The 18,923-nt window shown below is 48.3% G+C and overlaps 1 protein-coding gene across 12 annotated transcripts in view; it reads right to left on the bottom strand.

Annotated features, from left to right (window-relative positions):
• The window catches only part of PTPRG (protein tyrosine phosphatase receptor type G), a 767,420-nt gene that overhangs the window by 72,187 nt on the left and 676,310 nt on the right, over positions 1-18,923 (bottom strand). For 6 of the 12 annotated variants that reach the window (XM_081524560.1, XM_081524552.1, XM_081524561.1 and 3 more), the window contains one exon: positions 11,525-11,657. In XM_081524560.1, coding sequence (XP_081380686.1) covers positions 11,525-11,657 — 133 coding nt within the window. Of the gene's footprint in view, positions 1-409; positions 497-11,524; positions 11,658-18,923 lie in introns of all 12 variants that reach the window. The other 6 variants (XM_081524557.1, XM_081524550.1, XM_081524558.1 and 3 more) reach the window with 3 other exon arrangements.

Consider the following 18,923-nt stretch of genomic DNA (forward strand, 5'->3'; position numbering starts at 1 on the left):
AATTTAGGTTTCTATAAGATACCTTTCACTCATAAGGCTAAATGCATGCATGAAGTGTTTTTAAAGCTCTCAAACATGCAAACATCTGAAATTTCAGAAAGAAAAGGGATGCAACAGACATACAAACACATAAACATAGAACATCCCCATCCTAGAAATAAAAAAACATCCCCCTCCAATGGCAAAATCAAGCAAAGCAAGCACACATTGGACATACTGGCATTGCTACCAGCTGCCCGCAAGCCGCACTGATGTTTGCAAGCCATCATTTTGGGAGTTGGGGTAGAACAGGTGAGTTTCAGCACTGCGCTGTCCGGAGGGCTTGACTCCCCATGGCAACAGAACAAAAATCCGGCAAGCCAGTCCCGGCCAGAGAGACCCCCTCCCCTTCAGCTTGACTGCCCCTCACCTGCTCCCCTTCTCTCCTCTCTCCCCAGAAGAAGGCACTTCACGGAAACGTCTGGGAAAGCCCTTGGACTTTATTTTGTTACACCCTCTAAATGGACAAAAAACAGAAGAGAACAGGTGTAGAAGACAGTACTTTCAATCGGCCACCCCTCCCTCCCATTTCGCACAGACCAACCCCACCACTGGACCTCGCTGGGGGCATGCTCCAAAGAGAAGGGTTTTCCCACAAAGATAACTGGGCTTCTTAAGGTTTTTCACAACTGAGGTAAGAAATGCAAAAAGGGAAATTCTGCTCTTTCAAAGCTGTCTTTAAGATACCAGAAATCTGTTATCACCCCGAGTGTGATCAGAAGGTAAGGATACCACTGACCCAATAATGGCTTCTGATGAGCCTCCTACCTTTGACAAGCTCCCCTGGCAAAGAGGATGGCTTAAAACACCACTGGGATAAACATAACTTGGCAGGAACGGGTTGGGTACCGTTTGAACCTCAGTTCTGCCACAAATTTCTCTGAAACTGGTGCAGTGAGACTGGTCTGGGGCTTGGTCTTTTCCCCATGCCTGTCTCTCATCTCTGGAAAGATACTCTGATTCACAATACACGGGGTAGAATCACACAAGGGCACCTCAGATACGGGGGTGTGTGGTGGGGCGGAGTAGCAGTGGGCAAGTGACTACAATACACTAGGTCTGACATTTAATTTCCTCTTAATACTTAAATAAGCAGAGCATTGGAGGCTTGGCTGTAGCATTTGACAAGATGCACTGAGAAGTGTTGCTTTAATTATATGTAATCCCCAAACCACCTGGGCTATAGATTTCACATCGAAAGGATTTTCTATTCTTCCTCAACTCTGCTAAAAGACTAACATGGATATGGAAAGGTTCTCCTTTTTGGAAGTTCTTCTTATTCTCATGCAGAACTCTGCATTCAGGACGTGATTTCAAAGAACATTTGTGAACTTCTGATTGTCTTGCTGGCTTCCTGCTTCTCGGAATGGGCATTCTCTAATGCATAACTGTTAAGTTTTTTCTTCTCCATCAATACAAGATTTCCTTTATGTTGATAATTAAGAGCCTCGATGGTGGGTAAAAGTGCTTGGTGCCGAAACCAAATGAGGGATAAGTCAAAACTTGGGAAAATGATTACAGCGCAGTGGAGGGGGGAGGGTGCTATAATTCAGAACTTCTTGTCTCCCTCTATTGAGCACATTGTGGAACTGCAACAACTGTCCTCAAAACCTCTCTCCCTCACACACAGCGCGGCTACCAACATTAATCCCAGGGATTCACGAGTGTGTTGGGAGTGTTTTTGCAAATTTTCATAAGAACTTGAAATTTGCAGCTTCCTAAAATATTTAGACTTCTTCTCAACCCTTAGCCCTACTCTGAATTCTGCCAGACTCACTCAGGAATTTTGGAGCCGAGCCGGCTATCTCCGCAGTTTCTCCTCACACACAATCGCAGGCGCTTCAAACTCCCACCCTGTAAACTGACAACACTCCGCTGAGAAGCAAATGCTACAAAACTAATACCCCAAATAATCGAGAGGACTACCTGAGAAACCCGACAAGACAGACCTCATCAGCCCTGGGAGAGAGGACTCTTCATTCTGAGAAATCCCAAGAAAGGCACTGGTGATGTAGCAGACACTGAACATGTCTAGGAGTTTCCCTTTCATGCAAAGTGAGCGTGGTTGAAAAATGTATTCATTCACTTCTTCACAGCATCAGTCCTCTCTTAAGTATCACCGTGCATCAATGGCAACCTTTAGCGGTGAATCTCTCCCTGCTTTTGTCTAAGTGACTACATGTTCCCTGGTTCCAAGAGCTTCGGCTGGTATCTCAGGGCCAACTTGACAGCAGGGGGGGCGGTTACTATAACAACGGATGGGTCTCTTGAATTCTGAAAGGGCCCTGAGTAGCCACTTGGGAACCAGTTATTGAGCAAAAAGTTGCCTGGGATCTGCCACGTGACCCAGATTCCCCTGCACACAGCTGCCCAGAGAAAAGAAAAAAAAAAAAAAAAGGTGACCATCTTCAGGAACAGCTGAGGTCTCTAAAGGCTCTCTACCCCCATGCCTTTTAGCATCTCAGAGCAAGACACCACCAAGTCATTAGAAAAAAATCCTCAGAGGCAAGCCACGTTTCAGCATCAGGAAATGCGCTTTCTTCTCCCCACTGGCTCCACACACTGTCAGGCTTTGAAGAGCTGGATTGTAACGACTATTCCTAACGATTACATTAACACCTTCTTGAACTATGGCTACAGGTACATGTTTTGGACAGAAATGAGTGACATGAGCAGTTAGCAGATTATAGGAAAAATTATTAGAAAAAATGATGCTTGGAATACAGGTGGCCCTGAGGGTGGTTTCTTTCCAAAATGATAAAGGTGATCACACAAAGCCACCAAAAATTATGACTTGGAAGCTTGGCTTTTTCCAGACTTGAAAAAAAGTTGCACGTAAACCTATGTTTTGATCCTCATTCCGTCCCTCACATGAGATGCAGAAGAGCAGCTCACTGACCCAGTGCCTTTGTACACGCCCCAGGTTCCCTCAAAAAGAATCTGAGGCTGCCCATGAAAGTGGACTTTATTTTGCAAAGAGGAAGGGCAGTCCCAGTGTTTTTCCCCGAGGAGTACCAAACACAACAAGAACACATGTCGCTCTATCAGCTCAAACAGAGTTTCCTCCACTCTGAACATCTGTCCTTCTCAGTTCTATGAAAATCAGAGCCAAACACCTTCTCCTCCAAGAAGCCTTCCCTGACTCGCTTCTGCCCAGCTCTGGCAATGGTTAAGTACCTCCCGGAGCACAGTCTCCCTTTATCAACACTGACCTTGGGAACGCACAGATGAGGGCGGGGCAGAGATGGGCAGACCGGCGAGCAGGGGACCACGGTCAGGTCCGTGCAGCCCAGTAGCGCCATGAGAGAGTGTGAGAACAGTGATCTCAGTGTTTCTCATGAGAATCCAGACAGTGGGAGTTGTAAGCAAAATCTTCCCATTTTCAAAGTCATTCTCATTTCTAAAAACAAGAGGTCAGCTACACAAAACCAGTAAAACAGGCCACCAGTTTGTAACCTCTACTTGGGACAACCTTTTTCCACCTTCTCATCTGTTCTGTTAACCTATGCACTTTTTAAAAAAAAAATATAACTTTATTTATTTATTTTTGGCTGTGCTGGGTCTTTGTTGCTACGTGGGCTTTTTTTTTAGTTGCAGCAAGCCGGAGCTATGTTCTAGCTGTGGTGTACAGGCTTCTCACTGCAGTGGCTTCTGTTGTTTCAGAGCAAGGGCCCTAGGGCATGTGGGCCTCAGTAGATGCAAGACATGGGGTTGGGGTTCCCACTCCCGATCCACTCAATAGTTGGGGCTCTTGGGCTCCAGAGCATAGGCTCAATAACTGTGGCGCATGGGCTTAGTTACTCCAAGGCATGTGGGATCTTCTTTGACTAGGGATCAAACGTGTGTCATCTGCATTGGCAGGCGGATTCCTTACCACAGAGCCACCAGGGAAGACCCCCTACACACTCCTTGAGACAGGAACTCCATCTTCTCACCATATCTCCAGTACCTGACACAAACCAGATGCTTAAGAAATGTCTTCGAATGAACAAAGGAAGGAAGGAATACATGAGTCACCTGTAAAGGGTCTTTTAGGTCAACAAAACAAAATAAAGGCCTAGGTTTGAGTACAGCTGACCCTTGAACATGGAGGTAAGGGTGCCAACATTTTGCACAGTCAAAAATCTGCATACAATGTACTTGGCCCTCTGTAGCCACAGTTCTTCGACATCTGTGATTCCATGGATTCAACCAAACACCAGACTGCATAGTCCTGCAGTGCTGACTACTAGAAAAAACTTAAAAGTGTAAGTTGATCCTTGCAGTTCAAACCTGCACTGTTCAAAGGTCAACTGTAGGGACTTCCCTCGTGGTCCAATGGTTAAGACTCCATCCACACTTCCCCTGCAGGGAGCATGGGTTCAATCCCATCCTGGGAAAGTCCATTCCCCTTCTGGACACTGTTTCCTCCAATGGGAAGGAAGGAACAGTCCCCAACACCGTGGCCAACACCCGTGGCTGCTGTGAGGATTAAGTCATGTCACGTTCGCTTTGTGTTACTTCACCACTATTGGCTGCTGTGACTTATTATTATTATTTAATAATATTAGTATTACTATTATTGTGACTTATTATTATCGTGCTTCCTCCTTGCTAGCTCTTCATAGTCATGCATGGGAGGAATCATTGCTACTGCTCCAGTGCCTTTGTGACCTTCCTGGGATGGGGGTGGGAGACACATGTCTAAATCAAATCCAGTGACTGGAGAGCAGGCTCAGAGAGCCTACACCTGGCTCACAGTGCTGAGTGTCACTGCTGCTACTGTGGAACCCAGGAGGGACCTGAGCTCTGCTGGGCACACATGGTCAACCGTTCCTCCAGCAAGAAGGATGTCGGCACATGCCCACACTTGACCTCACGTGCATCTGTCTGTTTGCTGGAGCCTCTGTCATGCCAACTCAAACCCCGCACACATTTGGGGTTTGTGTCCCTTCCTATTTATCATACTGTCTCCCCCTGAACATCTAGGACAGAGAAAAATTTCAGTGTCAACAAAACACAGGTGCTTTCACGAACAGCTTTCTAAATGGGGAGGCACCGACAGACGGCAAAATTTCTGGGAGTCTAAAGATGAGAGTAAAAAGAGAGACCTTTCTCCACCTGCCTGTGAAGCTAAACTGGTGTGGACTGAGGTACCATGGAATTTACAGACGGCTCAGTTGTGTGCTCAAGAGGGATGTGGATTTCTCAGACCAGAAAGTCAAATCCTTCTACTACCCAAGTTCAGCCAATGGGGGTTACTTCTTACAATTCCCACTTAAGACTTTCCAGCCTGCTGTTCCGGAGTCTCTGTACTTACCTCAGCTCTCTCTGAATCTGAAAAGTAAAGCTGTTTTATACTTCTGGAAAGTTCTCTCCCAAGCTACCATTATGGTCAATGAGATGCTCAATTTGTCATCAAGGTAAGACAGCACTGATTAGCTGGGACTAAGAAGAGGACAGGTAGGTGGTATTACTCAGCATCAAGATCCATTCTGCTTCTTAAACGCCTGAAAATAGAGCTGGTCCTCAAGTTTCCTCCTTTGCAACTCGGGCAAATCCAAACCGTAAGATCTTTTCAACAAGCAAATGAGCTATAAAAACAGACTGTGGAAGGAAGCAAATGCCTCCAGACAAGCTATTCCTCATCAGGCAAAACAACGTCCCGATTCACATAGTGGGCAGTGGAGTCACACTGCGCGGGTGTGCTCACTCCCTCAGTCGTATCCGACTCTCTGCGATCCCATGGACTGTAGCCCTCCAGGCTCCTCTGTCTGTGGGATTCTCCAGGCAAGAATGCTGGAGTGGGTCGCCATTTCCTACTCCAGGGGATCTTCCCGACTAGGGATTGAACCTGTATCTCTTGCATCTCCTGCACTGGCAGGCGGATTCTTTACCACTGTGCCACCTGAAGTCACATTGGCTGGGTTCAAATCCAGGAACCACTAGAGATGAATGCTCTCACTTGTGATTTTGCCAAGCCTCAGTTTTCTGATCTGCAAAATGGATTTAATAATTTCTAGGATTTGAATGTTTAATTAGGTGGCAATGCAATCCACACAGCACATGTGTGATATGCTGAATACTCAGTAAAACACTCTCGGCTGTTTAGACCTTAAGATGTATGAAGCCATTTCAAGGGTAAGACTTTCTTTGCTCATCAGAGAGAGAAGAGCTACCTTCAAAGCAATTTTCCTCAGGGTTACAGGAAAAAAAAAATTAAAAAATATCTTCCCAATCCTGACAATTCTAAGTGGACGCTAATGTCTTACTTACAAGGTATTAAGCTATTCCATGGAACAAGATAATTAACAAACAAGGTGTGTGCCCTAGCATACGGACTGGACATCCTGTATACAGCTCTTTCCCCAGCATCAGCCTTAAGTGATGCAAACTGCAAAGAAACCTTCTCCAAAATTTCCTCTTATTTCTGAGTGGCAGCAGCTGGGCGGCTCCTAGTCTTTCCAGGAACGCCAGCACATTAGTGCCATATAAACAGTTTGTCTTGGTGAAACGGGGGCTGGAACTCTCGGAAAGTACTTTGTGACTGTAGCCATTCAAAAGATGCATTTTGTTACCGTCTGGAGGAACAGGGCCAAAATGGCATACTGTAAAAAGTACGCAATTGATTTCTTCTCCCTCATTTCAACAGCAACGACTGCAGCTCTGCACCGTTGCATGCTGATATGGTTTGCACTATTTAAAAGGCACACACAGGGCACCACTTGTAAAAGGAGGCAAGCGATAAGTGTCAGTTGATTTTCCTCGAGTTTATCCTTATTAGTCACCCCACCACTCTGTCCCTTGTCCCAAAATGTTCTGCATGTTTATTTCCAGCTTTGCAGCAACTTTTGCATTGTTAGGGATTTGACTACATCTCTTCAAGGCAAACCCTGGCAAGGAGAATTTGAGAGAGAACTACTAGTAACATCTCAGCCAACCACGTTTCAAAACAAATTTCTCCCACAAATCCATGTTGACACCTGTAGAAATACTGCTCAGATAGTCCCCAATGGACCTCTGTACACCTTCCAGTGGAATAAAAATGTATGAGGTCTCCACCTATACTTTTTGCTGGGTTAGTCACTAAGTTGTGGTCTGACTCTTTGAGACCCTGTGCCCACCAGGCTCCACTGTCCACGGGACTTCCCAGGCAAGAATGCTAGAGTGGGGAGCCATTTCCTTCTCCAGGGGATCTTCCCAACCCAGGGATGGAACTGACGTCTCCCGTGTCTCCTGCACTGCACGCGGGTTCTTTACCACTGAGCCACCTGGGTTTCCCATCCTATATTTTTCAGTTTTGGCCAAATGTAACAAAACTAGTATTTGGCCTCCAAAGGTGTCCTTTTAAAGAAACCCAACAATACTCAACCCAATAATGCCAACATTTGAGGATACTTCTGGTGGTGCTCCATGAATAGCAGCGTACTCTCCCACTTCGCCTGTGTCCTTGGGGCTGTGTGACCATGTCTGGCGAATGGGAGTGAAGGGTTACACTTCCAGGCCTGCAGTTCAGCCTCAGTGAACACGCAGAAACCACAGCAATAGCTGTGAAGACTCAGTCCTCGGTTATGGAAACCGCCACCATGGCGAGTTGGTTTGAAACCTCAGCGCCAGGCCTGCCACCTGCGGAAACACTCCAGGAGGTTCTGATCTGCCTCCGTGCTCTGCTTATGGCAAGTCTGCTTGCCAACCATCTGCTCTCACGGCGCCTCAAAGGCAGGAGAGGCGCACTGTTGTTTTAGCTTCAAAACCGCATCGTTAAGAGGGGAACACCCACCCCTTCAGCTTGTATGCATTTTCTCTGTGTACTCTCCCAACACATCTCTCTCTCATGTTAATAATAAAGAAAAAATATATTTGGAAAAAAAAAAAAAAGATCCTTGTTCCCTCTAGGCTGTTCTCATGTTTGGCCAATTCATCTGTCCTGATGCTAATTCAATTTCACTTCGCTTGTTCTGAAAGAAGTTTCTCCTTTGCCCTCATTCCTGTGTACTGGCATGTTAGGAATTTGGTCAAAACTCAAGCAGGGCTTCCCTGGTGGCTCAGTGGAAAGAATTTGCCTGTCAATGCAGGACAATGGGTCTGATCCTTGATCTGGGAAGATCCCATGTGCTGTGGAGCAACTAAGCCGAGGTACCACAACTATTGAGCCTGTGCTCTAGAGCCCAGGAGCCGCAACTACTGAGCCCATGTGCTGCAACTACTGAAGCCTGTGTGCCCTACAGCTTGTGCTCCACAATATGAGAAGCCACAGCAACGAGAAGCCTCCGAACTGCAACTAGAGAGTAACCCCCAGTAGCTGCAACAAAAGAAATGCCTGCACATTAACAAAGACCCAGCACAGCCACAAACAAATAAATAAAATTGTTAAAAAAAAAAAAAAGAAAATCACTCACTCAAAAAGAACTCCCCCTTCCAAAACAACAACAAAAAAACACCTCAACTCATAGGCAGTATCTACTGAAGGAGGTTTAAACCTCTTGTTCCTTTAAAGCAAGCTTTGAATATACACATGTATATCGGCTTCTCTAGTGGCTCAGAATCTGCCTTCAATGCAGGAGACCTGGGTTTGATCCCTGGGTCAGGAAGATCCCCTAAAGAAGGGAATGACAACCTACTTCAGTATTCTCGCCTGGAGAATCCCATGGATAGAGGACACTGGCAGGCTATAGTCCATGGGGTCGCAAAGACTTGGATATGACTGAGCAACTAATAGTAACTAACATGTACAAAACATTATAAGCATATTTTAAACATGAAATAATAGTATATTATTCAATATGTATGTGCAATTCAGACTCACTGAGTTTTTCACAAGTATACACAGTATGAATTTCTCATGGGGAAATATATCTTGAACGCTGCTGCTGCTAAGTCGCTTCAGTCGTGTCCGACTCTGTGCAACCCCACAGGCAGCAGCCCACCAGGTTCTGCCGTCCCTGGGATTCCCCAGGCAAGAACACTGGAGTGGGTTGCCATTTCCTTCTCCAATGCATGAAAGTGAAAAGTAAAAGTGAAGTTGCTCAGTCGCGTCCGACTCTTTGCGACCCCATGGACTGCAGCCTACCAGGCTCCTTCGTCCATGGGATTTTCCAGGTAAGAGTACTGGAGTGGGGTGCCATTGCCTTCTCCGCATTTTGAATGGAAGGACCTTAAAAGCTCTCTTTACGACATTGCACAGCCCCTTCCTGTAAGCAGCTTGCCATCAACATGTCTGTCTGGTCAGCCTGGTATCCACACTTGCTTGGCCAAATAGCCACGGTCCTCAGTGGCCAGCATGATCCTTACCTGGTAGGCAGAGAACCAAGGTGGGCCAAGCAGAAATAACACTGAGGTTTGTGCTAGAACTACTGGGAAGAGGAACTTTTTCACCCTGGAGCTGCTAGGGTTACCAAGCCCGGGGCAGCAGTGGGTCCTCTCTGCTCCTTCCTGGGGAGAGTCTGCAACCAAAACCACCCAGCACCAAACAGAGACAAGAGGAGGCAGTGCAGACCTTTTGTTACCTCTAGGAGCTCAGTTTAACCCATGTCAGGCAGCCTCCGATGTACCAATCAGTGGGCTCCAGACAACATCTGTTTGCAAACCATCATCAACATCTGTTTGCAAACCATCACGTCCCGGAGAAAGGATGACAGGGACGTGAGTCGTGTTCCTAGGCTCACTCTGAAACACAATGTCAGCTATCACCTAGCTGGTCTATACCGTGAACAGCACCACGGTTACCCTTAGACGCCAGGGGAAGGCCTCAGATGAACCCTTCCTTATTCCCTTGACCTTTCTGATTGAGAACAGACCCAGGGACACCATCTGTTTGCAGATTCTGTTGATCCCACCTTCAGAATATATCTACAGTCCATCAGTTCACAACCTGCATGGCTGCCCTCATCCAAGCCACCGTCACTCCTTCTTGGACAAGCCCATGGTCTGCTAGCCGGTCTCTCTGCTTCTGCCCCTGCTCCTTTTCAGTGGTCTTTGCAACACAGCCAAGGAATCCCGACTCACAACACTTCTCTACCAAACATTCCTTCTTTCATGGTAAAAGGCAATGCGTTCCAGCGGTCTGGAGTGTTCACAAAGTTGTATGTGACCCACCTCCCCTTTATCCTGCTTCTTCCTGATACCCTTTCCTACACTCTCTCCCCACACTCATCTGCTCCAGCCACAGCTCTTGGCTCTTCATGGAACATAGCAGGCACATTCCTGCCTCAGGGCCTTTACACATGCTGTTTCCTTTGCTTGGAACCTGCCCCAGATGGAGCCCACTGGACTCCTTTGGACAGATACCCCTTACCAGGTAGGCCTTCTTTAACTGCTCTGAGAGCTTCCCAGGTGGCTCAGTGGTAAAGAACCTGCCTGCCAAGAGGAGATGAAGGTTTGATCCCTGGATTGGGAAGATCCCCTGGAGAAAGAAATGGCAACCCACTCCAGTATTCTTGCCTGGGAAATCCCATGGACAGAGGAACCTGGAGGGTTCCAGTCATGGGGTCGCAAAGAGTCAGAGATGACCTAGCAACTAAGCAACAACAACCACCACCACTCTGACCATTCACCCTAAAGCCTCAGCATCCCCCTCCACCTTCAAGACTGACTTTTCTCATTGTACACTTAACATCATCTTGTTTGCTTTATTTATTCCCTGTCTCTTCTACTAAAATGTAAGCTCCATGAGAGAAGAGTGTCTGGCACACAACAGGGGCTCAAAATTCATTGAATGAATGGAAAGAAGGGAGGGAAACATGATACCTGTTCATTACTGATGAAGCTTATTAAAGGGTAGAAGCTTCCTACATCAGTCTGAGAGGTGAAGCCTGCCAGGGCAACTAAGTGGGCCAGCCTATCTCACTCAGTTAAACTGACTGACAGTGTGGAGCTGAAAAAACACACAACTTTTAAATAGAAGCTTCAAATAGGCTTCCCTTGGGAAGCAGTGAGAACCAGTTCAAGGATGATGCTAGTATAAGGATGACTTACCATCAGCAATCTTTATCGTATGTGTATTAAATGCCAGAGAATAGGATAAACGTTCTATCACTGAATTTTCAGTAAAAGGCTATGAAAAAAAATTTTAAGGTCAAGAGGAGCTATTATGTGGTTATGACAAAGTAGAGCACGGTCTCAGAGAAACTGGGAAAGCTTGGAAACTTATTAACTCATTTTGCAGGTTCAGATACTAAAGCTCAAAGTGGGAAATGGGATTTGTAGCCAGCAAGTAGCAGGGCTGGTATTTGAACTCGCATCTCCCTGATTTTTGAGCAAAAGCCTCTTTGGCACTAAATTCTAGGAGCTCATCGTGGGTGCCTTAATCTCAACAGTGGCTCTGTATCGCCAGCTTCTTGCAGATAAAGCGGGTCTCCCAGATGATAACACAAGAAGCACTGCAGCCGCCTTACCTTTCTGAGTGACGAGGCCATGGGTGTCCCCTCCCCTTAGTTAAGCCCCCCTCACTGGACAGCGTGCTGACGGCAGAACCCGAGCCCCACGCCAGGGCTGCCTGGCGACTCACCTCCAGTAAACGAGCACAGCAATGAGAAGGATGAGGCACACGAAGGTCAAGGCTGATACCACAATCAGAGGGATGATCCACTCCATCCTCCCGGGGGAAGGCCGGCTTATCATCCCAGAGGTGTTCTTCTCTGCTGCAAAGAGAAACCGTGCCAGTTAGAGGGCAGAGGCGAGCCAAGCGCAGGAGCCAGGGGAGCCCGAGTGTGCCGGAGAACTCTGTTCCACTTTTGGGTGGTTTCTGGAGAACGGGGCTGCCCAGCGATGAGGGGCAAACCACTGTCCTCACCGTTTCCTGGGGAGTCCCAAGCCAAGCGGGGCCTGTTCTGCAGGCTGCACCCCGTAGTTGCCAGTGGGATGGGTTTGAAGATAGAGACCAAGATGCTTTGGAAAAGACTTGAGCCGATGCCAGAGACCCAGCCTCGCTCTGAAAACGCTACTGACCACGAGTAGCCTCCGGATATACTGAAGAAATGTGCTCGAGTCTGAACGGAGCACTGAATCCGCTTCTGGAAAATGGACAGGGGAGCCTGCAGGTTTGCCAGGGCAGGAGGGATGGAGGGAAAGATGGGTTTTACTAAGATAACCGTCTGTGACTGATCAGGGGTGTATTTCTTTGCTTAGCATCCGTTACACCCTCCTCTAGTCCTGCTGTGGGAAACCACCCTCCCTAATCGTCCTGGTGAGACAACTGTCCACGAGTGGATCCTGCAGTCTCCTGGCCAAGGGGAAGGAGCAGGACTCAAGTTGGAGCAATGGTGCCCTCACCCTAGAATCTCAACCAGCCTCTCAAAGTCCGAACAATAGCACACCCCGGCAGAAGCACCCAGATTCCTTCACCCATCACCCAGATGCCCAGAGACCCCATTTTCCCTCACATCTGGTTCGAAAGCTTTTCCTTTGATCCCATTTCCCACCTGCCCCCTCACCCCATCCTTCTAAAGGCTCTCAGACAGGCAGCCACGTCTCTCTCTGCTCCCAGCATGCAACGGCCACTCAACAGCAGCCAGGCTGGGGGTTAAGAGGGGAAGCTTGAGGCATAGTCAAGGATTCTTTCAGTCGGCTAGCACCTCTTACCCCAGCAGCTCCTCCTCCTCTCTCTCTCTCAGGCACCGAGGATCTTCACAAGGTCCCAGCAGCCTCAGGTGAGAACCTAGTCTATGAACAGTGGGGTCAATGCCTGGAAATCTCCAGGTGGTCCACAGGAAGCTCAGAGGGCGGCGTGGGGTTTGGAAGAGCCCGGGAGCACAGAGACGGTCAGGAGAAGCACATGGTAAGAAAGCAGAGGTTCCCTGTGATCGCAGAGAGAAGCCCACAGACACCTCCACCGTTGGCTGCAGGGCTCAGCGAGGATTCCTCCTGCTCTGCAAAAACGAGGCCAGTGTTCAGCCAGCCCTGAGCGCCCCTGTGCTGGATGGACTACATGAAGGGCTAATCAGGCTGGGTTTCCACGAGAGAGGAGGTGGGCTGAGCAGGAAAGCGATAATTGGCCCTGGGAGCAGATTATTAAAGAGGCAAGACTTGGAGGGAGGAAGAAATGGGTTACAGCCTTTTTTTACTGGGTTTCCTCAAATGACCTTGACCTTGATCCCTTCCTTTGTTTCATGCACAGGTGGGACTAGACGTATGCCCAGCTCACAGGTGACAAGACAGAGGCAGGCGCACTCTGATGAAAAACCTCAGCAGGGCAAACGGGGGTTTATAAAGAGCCTCCCTAACCATGCTAGCCCATTTCTCGTGATAGCATGCCCCAGAGGTTTCCGTTAGGCATCTATCTGACAAGTCCCAACTGTGTGCCAGGCATGGTGAGACGGGATGCGGAGGCAAGAAGACATCAGACAGGAACAACTCTGTGTCTGTGGGGAGGGAATTTAAAGGGAGAGGAGCAGACGCATGAACAAGCAATTGGAATAAATGAAAGTGATGCCAGGGGCAGCACACAGGGTCCCGGGGAACAGTGGTCTCAGCCCAGGGATTCTGGAGGGGCTTCCTGATGATCAGATGGCAACTGAAGGATGAAGGTGAGTTAGCCAGGTCAAGGGCAAGCACAGATGTGTTCTGGAGAGAGAGCACTGAAGTAGAGGGGGTATGAGAATGAAGGGGGGGACCCAAGATGGAGAGTTGGAGGCCCCATCAGCCAGAGTTTGTAGGCTAGATTAAGGGAACCGGTTTTAGGCCACAGGACATGTTCTGCAAGATTGTAAGCTGAGGTGGACAAGCGATAGATGTACAATCTCTATTTACATCATGCTTTCATTGCAAAGCTCTGGTCACCGGCCACAGAAAAAATCAGAGTTGCAAATGAGAATTTTGCAGGGCTCCAGCAGGGGGCAGCCCAGCCAGGTAATCATGTGGCTGGTGGTGGGGAATCTCAAAGCCGGGATGGTACCCTTAATGGAAAATACGGCAGGAGGGCTGAAGTAAATGCTTACAACCAGGGAACTCACTTTCCACCCCGGGAAGCCCTGGCATACCCAGTGTCTTATTTTTCTCCTTTCCTTCTCACAGAAGAGGCTTCCTGTCTGGGCTACCGAGTGGTTAGGCAGGGGTGGGGAGGAGGCAGAAGGCCAAGTCCACATCCTGCTCATCCTCAAATCACTGAAAATGACCCTCGCCCAAAACTCCCTCCGATTTCACAACGGAGCTGTTTCTAACATTTCATCATGCCTGTGTGAGCACTTTTTTTTTTTTTTTTTGAGAGGTTGAGGGAGTAAACATATCCGAGGTCCCTCTCAAGACAGCCCCTTGAATGGTGGCATTTGTGGAGGAGAACTCAGACTAGCAACAGCTGGCAGTGAGAGAGAAAAATCTAAGGATTATTTTGACAGCAGTTTGGTCTCCGCCTGGACTAACGACAGGCAGTGGGATCTGCCTAGGTCGTTTACGTAAAAGCCAGGCAAAAATAGCAGTGCTGCTGGATTTCCACTTGGGCACTACAAAGCTGACTGCATGTTAAAACTCAGAGTCCTGCTTTGTCTTCACGGTACCAGGAGCCTGGAATTTCACTCCACGGCCACACAGTCAGGTGCATCTTCTCCTGAGGAATCCTGCACCGCCCCTGGGGACAGCAAGGTCCTCCATGAGTGGGCCTCCCCCACCCCATCATCTCCTGCTACCCCCTCTGCTGCAATGGGTTCCAGCCACTTCCACCCATCCAGAGGCCAGCTGGGCCATGACCCACCTCTCAACCTCTGACCCTGATGAGCTCACTGCCCGGGAACACTGCTCCATCCTGTCCCCGGAAGCTCCTCCTGACCCCTCTGTCCTGGCTCATGCGCAGGGATCACCTCTTCTGTGAAGCCTCCCCAAACCCTCGGTCTGCGCTCTCTGGAAGGCGCAGTCAAGATTACAGGTTTGAACCCTGGCTCTGCCACTTTCTACATAACCTCTAACTAATAACTTGCATCACCTGGGGCCTAGAGTTCTTCATCTGTAAAATGAGGAGACAAGAATCTATTTCCGTGATGTTTAAAACTCAAGACACAAGCAGAATGCTTAGCGGTGTGCCCGGCATTGAGCAGATACTAAGTAAATCCTCCAATCCTCGCCGTGGTGGTTGTCATCATGCACTTTTCTTACGGCACATGTAATTTCAAGCTCTCTCTTATTACTTACTCTAAGGTCCCCCAGAGCAGGCCTGATGGTCTCCATACACAACAGTGATAAAGCTCTGTCTCTTCCTAGTCATGCAACACTTGGGGAGTTACTTAAGCTGTCTGGGCATCAGTTTTGTCATCTGTAAATAGAAATAATGACACTTCCCACTACAGTGGGGTGGGAGACGGTGTGACGATTACACGAGTTAACTCGATAAAACCCTTAGTGTGTTGCCTGGCACCCATAGTCCAGTTCAGTTCAGTCGCTCAGTCGTGTCCGACTCTCTGCGACCCCATGAATTGCAGCACGCCAGGCCTCTCTGTCCATCACCAACTCCCGGAGTCTACCCAAACCCATGTTCATCGAGTCGGTGATGCCATCCAACCGTCTCATCCTCTGTCGTCCCCTTCTCCTCCCGCCCCCAATCCTACCCAGCATTAGGGTCTTTTCCAATGAGTCAACCCTTCGCATGAGGTGGCCAAAGTATTGGAGCTTCAGCTTCAACATCAGACCTTCCAATGAACACCCAGGATTGATCTCTTTTAGGATGGATTGATTGGATCTCCTTGCAGTTCAAGAAACTCTCAAGAGTCTTCTCCAACACCACAGTTCAAAAGCATCAATTCTGCAGCGCTCAGCTTTCTTCACCGTCCAACTCTCACATCCATACATGACCACTGGAAAAACCATAGTCTTGACTAGACGGACTTTTGTTGGCAAAGTAATGTCTCTGCTTTTAAACATGCTATCTAGGTTGGCCATAACCTTCCTTCCAAGGAGTAAGCGTCTTTTAATTTCATGGCTGCAGTCACCATCAGCAGTGATTCTGGAGCCCAAAAAAGTAAAGTCTGACACTGTTTCCACTGTTTCCCCATCTATTTCCCACGGAGTGATGGGACCAGATGCCATGATCTTAGTTTTCTGAACGTTGAGCTTTAAGCCAACTTTTTCACTCTCCTCTTTCACCTTCATCAAGAGGCTCTTTAGTTCTTCTTCACTTTCTGCCATAAGGGTGGTATCATCTGCATATCTGAGGTTATTGATATTTCTCCCGGCAATCTTGATTCCAGCTTGTGTTTCTTCCAGCCCAGCGTTTCTCATGATGTACCCTGCATATAAGCACCTACTTAACATTATCAACTGTGACAACCATCACCACCACCACCATCCTCCCCTCTTCAGCACCCTAGCATAGCACCAGGCAGATGGAGAGCACTTGTCAGGTGTCTGCAGAATCTGAATCCCCCTGTAATATATGAGGACACACGTGGCAATCACACAGAACTGCAGGTGGGTTCTGCGGGCATTGGCAGTGGGGGTGGCCTGTGAGGTGACCGCCAGTGAAGAGCCAGAACCTCAAAGTCTGTCCTAAGACTAGACTGCGCCCTGCTTCTTGCCGTGCTTTAGGAAGAAACACTTCTCCTGTTGCCTGACTCAAGGTATGGCCCAGCAGGCGCTCAAAGGAGAAAGTGCCATCAGTCAACCACTAGGAACACAACTTGCCGCCTGAGTTAGGTCTACACTCATCCTCCCATACCCTCAGTCTCCCAACAATCTTCCCCTCACCAAGGCCCCAAACACTAGAACATACCATTGACTTTTCAGAGAAACCGAGATCCTGCCCTCCAGGATTGCAAATTCTGATTACAAATCCTGCCTCAGGCCTTTTTCACTGTGTGGCTTTGGGTAACTGACTGTCTCTGAGCCTCTGGTCGCTCCTCTATCAAGGGGAAACAGATGACAATGCTCACCTCTCCAGGGACTTAGGGGAACTAAATAAGATAACCGACACAGAGCAGACAACGCTAGATGCAAAAGGAAGTCATGGGGCCCCTTTTTCAAAAATTACTGAAGAGTTTCAACAGGTGACAGCAGAACATAAATGCAAACACAGGGCCTGCTGAGCACAGGGCTGTGTGACGGCACGGGCTGCCTCCTCAGAAAGCCGGCCCTGAGCAGTCAAGCATTCAGCCCAGTACCTGCGTCCAGAGAACATTCGTTCTTCTCTTCCTTTCAACCAAGCGACACTGCTGACGGTGATAAAATTAGATGCTCCCAACTGTTAGGAGTAGAAAATACCCTGATGCTGGGGAAGATCGAAGGCAGGAGGAGAAGGGAACGATAGAAGATGAGATGGGTGGATGGCATCACCAACTCAATGGACATGAATGTGAGCAAACTCGGGGAGACAGTGAGGGACAGGGAGGTCTGGCGTGCTGTAGTCTGTGAAGCTGCCAAGAGTCAGACATGACTGAGCGACTGAACAACAAAACAGTCAGGAGCAGCTCACTTGTACTCAGAGCTTCACTTATAACCCAGCTACCTCCTGAATGGTTCAGCAAAGCCAGGCTGCCCAGCTCCAGGAGAGTTTGCCTCTCTTTGTGATGCCCAAACCCTGACACCAGGACAAGCGCAGGACCGCTGGGCTAACACAGCACCTTCTTGCCTCCGTCTCTGATCTGTCCATTTGGTTTGGTTTTACCAGCAGGACCAGCCCAGCCATTCCTGCCTGCCATGGGCAGTGTGAACTGGCAGCCCACAGATGTGTGGGCTGGCACCCTTCCCCTGGGAATTATTAATTAAATTGTGGGGTAGGTGCCAAGATTCATAGAGTTCAGCAAAAAATCAAAACCAAAAATAAATTAAAAAAAAAACAAAACCTACCCCAAATCTTCTCCCATGTCACAGGTCTGAATTCCTAGATGGCAAACATCAGCTGGAAATAAGGAGCAGCCTCTCTAAGACAAGCTACGACTCCCTCGTTTGCCACGTCCTCACCGCTCCCCAACGCAACATAAGACCTGCTTTCTTTACCCCTGAGTCCAGCGGCCAGCTCCCTCTAGCCAGTCGAATTTCAATCTGCAGTACAGCACTCTGACCCAAGGAAGTAGCAGGAAAACAGACACGCGCACACACACCTGGGGCTTTTACAAAAGCCTTATCATCAAAAGCAAAAATCCTGGTTAAATAAAACTCCGGACCAGGATTCTGAAAACACTAACTTGGCTCAAGAGAGGCTGTACCAGGAAGCTTTCCCAATTCAGCTTTTATCCTGAAAATGATTTTAGTTTTCAACCAATGAGAAGTGAATCGGATTGTTGCTCCATCTTTACAACAGGGGCCATTCCCCTTTGTGAACCTAGAACCTTTTCATACTCTTTCCAGGGCTGCGTCTTGCTGTTCTGTGTAAGAGGATAAAAATGGGAAAGGGGTATCGACTTCTGCCCCCTTCTCCTCCCACAGATGTGATGTGCAGATGAGGGGCTGCTAGGAGGGTCAGAAGATGTCAGGCCAGGCAGGCCTGGGACTCAGAGAATGATCCAGTTTCAGAAACATCCTCCAGTGGAAATGTAGAGCAAAATGCTAATATATAATCTTCTTTGAGCATTTGTGAGGGGAGAGGGTAAGGGGAGGGTGAATGACCTCCCCGCAGATCACCTTCCTCTTTTATTTCAGCATCCACAAGAATCTGAGTAAACTGCCTCCATTCTGCTTTCTCAAAAAAAAAAAAAAAAGAAAAGAAAAACAGTTTTCAGTGGCATATGTCATCACTGAATTAATGCTGTTTGCCTTTTACTGGCTTGGCTCTCATCCCAGTAGAAGCAAATAAAAACGGAGTACAATGTACTATAAATGCTACAGGCAGGGAAATATCAGATGGACCCGTAGGAGATGCTTCCTACCCTGCAGGAAGGGCTCAACTTCTGCTTCGGGACAAGAACCTCTACGTGGTCAAGACTGAAAGGGGCTTGGATCTTGACAGGCCACTCTCAGGGGCTGGGGAAAGGTGGATCCGGTCACCTTTC

The sequence above is a fragment of the Giraffa tippelskirchi genome, chromosome 9, assembly GCF_054371585.1.
Source record: "Giraffa tippelskirchi isolate mGirTip1 chromosome 9, T2T-mGirTip1v1.2.pri, whole genome shotgun sequence".
Lineage (NCBI taxonomy): Eukaryota > Metazoa > Chordata > Mammalia > Artiodactyla > Giraffidae > Giraffa > Giraffa tippelskirchi.